Below are 7,136 nucleotides of genomic sequence, written 5' to 3'. Positions count from 1 at the left end.
GTTAATTGACCTTAGGGCCACAAAAATCTGCACCCCCCAATGCTTATTTCAGATTTTCCCTTTGTGCTTCATGACATTGGAAGAGCTGGAGAGCATCTCCTATGGTCCCACCTCCCAAAATGTGGCATTCCCCGGGTGCCAGGGCCCTCTGAGCACCCCACACAGGGATATTTTCCCTCTGAGAGCAAGGTCTAACCAAGGTTCCTTTGGGATTTCAGGAAGACAAATAAAAGCCCAGGGCTGGTTCGGTGGACAGTGCAGAGGGTGGGGAAATCTTTCCTGGGAAACGCACAAAATCCTCATTTCCCTCATTGCCACCACTGCAATCAGCCCAACAGGACCAAATTGGAATTTAACCAAGTGAAAATTAACCAAAACAGGCACAATTCCAGGCAGTTCTGTTGAGCAGAAAAGGGAAGAATTTCACTCTGGATATTTGTACATGTTACACAGGAAAGCTGCAGTGTTTCAAGGTATTTTTCCTCCTTTTACCTGTAATTCCAGGTCCTTTCTATCATGTACCTTTACATTAAGGTCCCAGGAGCAATGATTAATTGTCATAGAAACATCTGACATGCTGATTTTCACACCAAGCCCTTGGGCAGAGGCTTGGCCATGGAGAGGCAGCTCAGCCAGGAAAATCAGGGAATAGCAAAGGCTGGGACCCCTCCTGAGCCTTCAGCATCATCACATCATCCTTTAGATGATGGCTTTTGAATTATACAATAAAATAATAATAAAATGATCCCTTCCCAGCTCTAAGCTCTGTCCCTGCCCTGCTGGGGAAGGATTGGAGTCAAACACCACAGAACACCACATCCACAACAGCCTGGGGGTAACCCCATCCCTGTTCCCAGAGAAACCCAGGAATGAAGAAGGAGTTGAAGTTAAGGGATGTTTAAATCAGCCAGTTGGATTCTAGATGGGTTCACATTGAAGAAATCTGCCCAGGACCATTCCCAGCCTCCCTTTCCCATTTCTTTTGGGTTCCTTTCACTTCACCCACCACCTCCCAGCCACCAAATAAGAAAGGAAAGTACCACTGACTGTTGTCATTATTTATTACAAATTATATCTTGAAAATTACTGTCTAAAAAAATCAATAGATTTAAATAAATATACAGATTTCAGGATGCTACATATGGCAGGTGTGCAATGAGTCACTTAAAGATGGGACATTACACACATGAGATTGACAGAGTACTTTACAGCAGTAGTTTTATTTTAAATTACTCACATTAAACCATGTGCAAAATTTCCTCTGGAACAAACCCTTTCAGGATTTTCTTCTTTTGGTTTTTTAGAGTGACTCCAACCTTCAGAAGGTCAAAGATAAAAACAGATTCTCTGCAGCTTTGGGGACCAAATGATTAATCTGTTCTTTCATTCACAATACAATCAATTGGTCTTATTTTTTCCCCCCTCTCTGGGGCTTAAAAGCAAAAATCAAGGAATTATTTTTCTTGTCCATCAGGACTACACTTGCAACAGCCACAGATTTTGGTCCACCACCAACTTCAAGCAGCCTTTCCAAAGCTCCTGTGCAATCTTGGTATGGGCAGCAGAAGGACCCAGCAGTGGGGAGCAGCTCCTGAGTGCCCTGCCCAGGGGACAGCCCTGGCTCCCAGGGGACAAAAGTGCATTTGTGACAGCCTTTGCCTCTAATGTTGGTTTTTAGGCCCATCCTGGGCTCAGTGTTTTTCCTTCCCTCCCCTGGGCCAGCACACCTGGGTTTAAACCTGAGCCAGACAGGTTTAAAGCTCAGACAGGGCTGTAAAGAATCACAGGTTTGGGTTGGAAGGGACCTTAAAGATGATCCAGTTCCACCCCGTGTTCTGACCAGTCCTTCTCTCCGCACCATTCCTACCTGGCTGCCCTCACCTGGTGCATTCCCCACCCAGGTTCCCCTTCCCACGGTGACCTGCTGCCCCTGAGTGGTCATTTACTGTCCAGAGCCCGACTCGGAGCTGACCTAAGCCAAGCAGCAAGCCAGGCTTTGTGTGCCCTCTCTGCCCCAGCCCTTCCCTCTGGGCAGGGCTGGAGGAAGCTGGGATTTCAGGAGCTGCAAGTCCTCACTAAGGGTCTGGCTCAGGAGATGAGATGGGGTCACTGGCCCAGAGCAGGGCTCTGCTCACCCTCCCCTGGCCATGGGGCTGGGAGCTCCTGCACAAACCCAGCCCCACAGCAGCCACACCTGGGCTTGGTGCCACCCCTGGGGTGACTGATCCTCCACCTCAGCTACAGCAGGGCCTCAGTGGGAATCCAGCCCAGTGACTGCTCAGCCAGTGAGAGCCCCTGCTTGCCCAGCTGGCTCAGGTGAGGATGAAACCAACTTTTAATATGAACTGGGAGCTGTTCCACCACAGTTCATAGGCACTGACTGACAAGAGAAAATAGTGCAAAGCTGGGCTTGGGCTGGAGGCAGCTCATCCCTGACCAGTGAGCAGCCAAACCCCTGAGTGGGGCCAGGCTGGGCTCAGACAGCTCCAAGGCACAGCAGCCCAGGCCAGCGAGGGGCTCGGTGCTGTCCAGCACTGCCCAGAGCCCCTGGCTGTGATTCACCCACCGCGCGTGGGCTGAGCCCTGCCGAGGGCTCCAGGGCAGAGTCCCCCTGCTGCTGCTCCAGCACGACCCTTGCCTGATCCAAGAAGGCACAATTCAGCTCCAGGACACTTCTGACTGTATGGAGAGACAGTTTTTCCCTTTACAGCAGTCCCTCGAGTGCTGGTCCATGCAGCAGGAACACGGAGACTTCCACTTGCTTCCTTTCCACTCACTGCCTTCCCTTCAGCTCTAAAACTGACAGCAGAGCTGGCAGCACCACAGGACTCCAAATTCTTCTGGTGAACTTGGTGTGCACCTATCTCTTATCTCTTCTTCTTCCAGATGTTTTTTTCCCAAGGCAGAGCTGGTGGCTGTGCATTCCTCCGGGAGCGCTGCTGGTGAGTGCCGGAGCGTGGGCTGGACACCCTGAGGTCCCTGGGGACAGAAGGGACACCCTGGTCACTCTCCAGCCCATCAGTACCCCATGTTATGATATTTATTAACCCCCACCACAATTTCTGGGAGGCAGGAGATAGGGGATGGAAGAGCAGGAATTTTTGTGCACAGCTGGATTAAGGCACAGTTGAGTTCCATCAAGCCCAACGAGGTGGCAGAGGATTCAAAGATGTCTCAAAGTGCTGCTTCCCCAAATCTGCTTTTCCCCATTGCCTCTGATTTAATTGCCACCAATTCATTAATTTGCCACCTCCCTTTAGCTCAGTTATACCCCTGAAGTTGCTGTTTCTCCCCACATTTCCCTCATGTGGGGTTAGAAAAGCTCTGTCCTTTGGTCCAAAGTTGCTGCCCAATAAATTATCTTCCTGCATGATGCCATCCCCCTCTTCCGTCCATCACTCATCTGCCTGTCCTACACTAGAGCAACTCCCCACTCCAGTCAAGAATTTCATTTTCTTAAACCTTGCTCTGGTTAGGGAAGGGCAAACACAGCCCTGGCTCCCTCAGATGGAGCCTCCAGTGCCACAGAGAGCAGGAACAGTCAAATCTCATTGAGAGGAGACAGGCAGGTGGCAGAGGGTCACATCCCAGGGGTCACTGCAGCCTGAGGCCACAACCACACATTTTAAAGTTCTCATGAGGAATGTTCAGAGGGGGTTACGTGCCCTGCTCACCTGAGAGCTCTCAGCAGCCCATGATGGGGAGGCCTCGTGGCACTGCTCTGCAGAGACCTCGCTGATGCTCCAGAGCTCGTGGGGAGCTTCAGACTCTGCAGGTACCTGAAGAGCAAGAGGAGAAGCCTGAGCCACCCAGAGCCAGGCTCCGGGGAGTCGGGGGGAGCCTGGCCCGGTGATAGACAGCTGAATGCACGGCTTTGAAGGGTTAATTGCAGCTATTTGGGAGCTATTCACGGCTTACTTCACCGCTATTCCCTCGTGCCAGGGCTCTATTCACAGGCACATTTAATGATTGGGGATTGTAGCTTTGCCCGCCTATGGCATTAATGACAGATATCCACAGCGGCTTCACTCCACCTCCCTCCAGCAGCGCTGCTGAAGCTGAGCTGAGACCCCACATGCACCAGAAACAGAGGTGGCTGCAGCACATTCGGCTGCTGAGCTGGGAGCAGCCCTGCTCTGCTCCCCTCTGAGCCGTGCAGGGGACACTGCTGTCCCAAAGCTCCACACGCCCACCTGTCCCCACTCCCAGGGTGCTGCCAGCCGGCCCAGGGCATCCCCAGGCTCCTGGCAGCAGCACCAGGGATGGAGATGACATTTCTGCCTCTCAGCTGCTGAAGGGACCCTTGTACACCCAAACCACTCGGTGACACTGCCGGGGCTCCCGGGAGGGGAGGAAAAAGCCACCAGACAAATCCCAGCTGCTGGCAAAGAGCCATCCCCATGGAGCTGTGCAGACACCGCAGCTCCCGAGCCCTGCCCGTCCCTCACCCCTGCCAGCCCCCAGGGACATCCCCAGCGCTTACCCAGGCCTGCCCTGGCAGAAGGTGGCACAGATGCTGTCCCTGGAGTGCGAGCACTCGCACCTGCCCGCCGACCTCTTGCGCCGCCTTGGCGGGCTGCCCAAGCCGTAGGGAGCGGTGTGCCTGGGAAAAACAAAGGAATTCAGCTATGCCACCAGCTTTTTATTAGCCAACAGGTTTATGACAGGGTCCTGGGAGGCAGCCAAGCCTCTGCCAGCATCATAAAAGACTCATCTTTAGACATAAGGTGAAAAGGTCACTGGTGGGTCTGAGCTCCTCTCCCACCTCCTGTTCCCCCCTCCACCCTCCCTGCCGGGAGATGGCCCCTCTGGGCTGCCTGGGGTGAGGGACACTGCTTGCAGCAGCCCAGGTGCCCGTGCAAGGGTTGCCACCCGGGCTGGGCGAGCTGGCGGCTCCCAAGGGTGGCACAGCTCCTGAGGAGCACGGCTGGCCCAGCCCCGCTGCAGTGTCAGCGCTCTCCTTCCCTGCAGCTTTAACACACAGAGCACTGCACAGCCCGACATGTCTCGGGGCCACAGCAGCTTCTGGTGCTCACAGCCTGCCCCAGAGCTGCGAGCTCACTCCCGCTCCATCTCTGATGGCAATCTCCTCTCCCAGAGGCTGCAGGATTGGCAGGCAGGGACTGCAACTATTCCCCGAGCAAGCAGCGAGTTGTAAATGCATGTCAGCGAGCGTGATTATAACCACACCTGAGCGCATGTGTTGCGCTCCAGTGCGATGGCCATTGGTCAGGAAGCGCAGGGAAAGCTGCTCTGGCATTCCTGAGGGCAGGGCTTGGCAGGCGCGGCCCGCAGTGCCAGCCCACCCATCTCATTAACAATACTGGCAGGCAGCAGCCAGGGTTACAGCGTGCGAGCGGCGAGAGCAACTTTCCTGACTTGCAGCCACAACATCCCGGTATTGCTCCGGGCTTGCAGAGGTGCAAACCTCAGGAAAAGTCGAGCCCGGGAGGAAGCAGCACCCTGTACTTTCACCGCGAGCCCCGGGGCTTAGACAAACACCTGAGCAGCAGCCGCAGCACAGTCTGTGCCCTTCTGGGCTGAGCGCGCACCTTGAGCAGGTGCTGCCAGAGCCTCGGAGCAGCGGGACCCTTGCACAGGCTCCTGCAGCAGCAGGTACAGCCCCTGCCCATCAGCAGGGCACGGGACCCCTCCCCAGGTACAGCCCCTGCCCATCAGCAGAGCACAGGACCCTTCCCCAGGCTCCTGCAGCTGCAGGTACAGCCCCTGCCCATCAGGGGACCTTTCCCAGGTTTCTGCAGCTGCAGGTACAGCCCCTGCCCATCAGCAGAGCACGGGACCCTTTCCCAGGTACAGCCCCTGCCCATCAGCAGAGCACCCCGAGCACCGCGCTCCTGCTCACCCAGGTGTGTTGACCCAGATGATGTCCAGGTGACAGAAGTAGATGCATTCCTTATCCAGCCAGCTGTTGCAGGAACATCGCTTGCTCCTCGGCAGCGCGGCCAGGTGCGACTCGGCCGGGGGATGGCCCAGACCTGCAGCAGCACAAGGAGGGAGCGAGGGATGAGCGGCCCGTCCGTGTGTCCCCTCTGAGGGTCGCGGCGATGTTCTCCGGGACCCGCACAGCCCCGGGGCTCCCCGGAGCGAGGGTCCCGCACCGCGCCCGCAGCCCCCACTCACAGCCCGGGCACTCCCGGCCCTCTCCCCACGCCGAGGGGGTGCAGGGGATCCCCCCTCCCGTGCGGGCACCCCCGGGCACCGAGCCCCGCTCCAGCCCGGGACTCACCGGCTTCCAGCAGGGCGCACAGAGCGAGCGCCAGCAGCACGGCGGGGTGGCTGCCCATGACCGCGGCTGTGCGCTGCCGGCTTTGGGGCTCCTCCTGGCTTTTTCCTCCTTCTCCTGCCGTCCCCGTCCTTCCCGGGGAGCTGCCGCGCTGCGTCTGGAGCCGGCGGGCGCCCGGCAGGTGCTTTATAGCCCCGGCCCGGCGCGTCACCCGCTCCGCCCCCGGGGAACGCCGGGCTCGCGTGGGGCGGTGCGGACCCCCCGCTCCTCCCCGCGGCATCCTCGGGCTGCTCCGCCCGCGGAGAGAGTGCCGCGGGGTGGGAAAAGTGTCCGGGGCCGGTGTGCGGGTGTGCCCCGAGGGGTCCCGAGGGGGCTGGGGCTGCGGGTGAAGGCAGCGGGCACGGGGGGTCTGCAGGCGGTGTCCCCTCCTGGGAGCCCCCCGGCCCCCGCACCTCCCCCGGCCCCGGGAGATGCTTTAAGCTGCACGGACTGGGCAGAATTCAAGATCAAAGTCAAGTTTTCACTTGAAATGTCTTAATTTGACTTACTTTATTTTAATAAAAATGTAAGTTGATAGAACACTGAGCAGCAATTTCAATTGCTGCTCAGCTCGTGCAATGACAGTCTCGGCTTTCTCTCTCCTCTATTTTTTCCTTTAAATCAACTTTAAAACTTTTGCTACATCGAGCAATTAAAATGCCTTGCAATAAATCTGCCCGAGCACTGTCTCATTTCGCTTCAGCATTCATCTGGTGCATTTGACATTATCTGCCCATTTTCAGGATGCGAATCATGTGAAGCACAGTCACCTCCTGGCATGCACGAGGAGGAGCCAAAGCCCTTCACCTTGCCCGTGCTGTGTCAAGCAGAAGCAGGAAATTCCTCCGGGGAA

At 56.5% G+C, this 7,136-nt stretch overlaps 1 protein-coding gene across 1 annotated transcript; it reads right to left on the bottom strand.

Moving 5' to 3' along the window:
• Nucleotides 1-1,043: 1,043 nt before the first annotated feature.
• Nucleotides 1,044-6,386, bottom strand: EDN2 (endothelin 2). Its single transcript, XM_033080681.1, has 5 exons — nt 6,248-6,386; nt 5,864-5,996; nt 4,484-4,603; nt 3,675-3,779; nt 1,044-2,979 (listed from the first exon to the last, which is right to left on the bottom strand). Exons 1-5 carry the CDS (start codon nt 6,303-6,305, stop codon nt 2,868-2,870), a joined length of 528 nt encoding a protein of 175 aa, XP_032936572.1. The 5' UTR covers nt 6,306-6,386; the 3' UTR covers nt 1,044-2,867.
• Nucleotides 6,387-7,136: the final 750 nt, after the last annotated feature.

The sequence above is a fragment of the Catharus ustulatus genome, chromosome 26 (genome assembly GCF_009819885.2).
Source record: "Catharus ustulatus isolate bCatUst1 chromosome 26, bCatUst1.pri.v2, whole genome shotgun sequence".
Taxonomy (NCBI): Eukaryota; Metazoa; Chordata; class Aves; order Passeriformes; family Turdidae; genus Catharus; species Catharus ustulatus.
The sequence above is the reverse complement of the archived record's forward strand: the minus strand, read 5'-3'. Positions and strand labels throughout refer to the sequence as shown.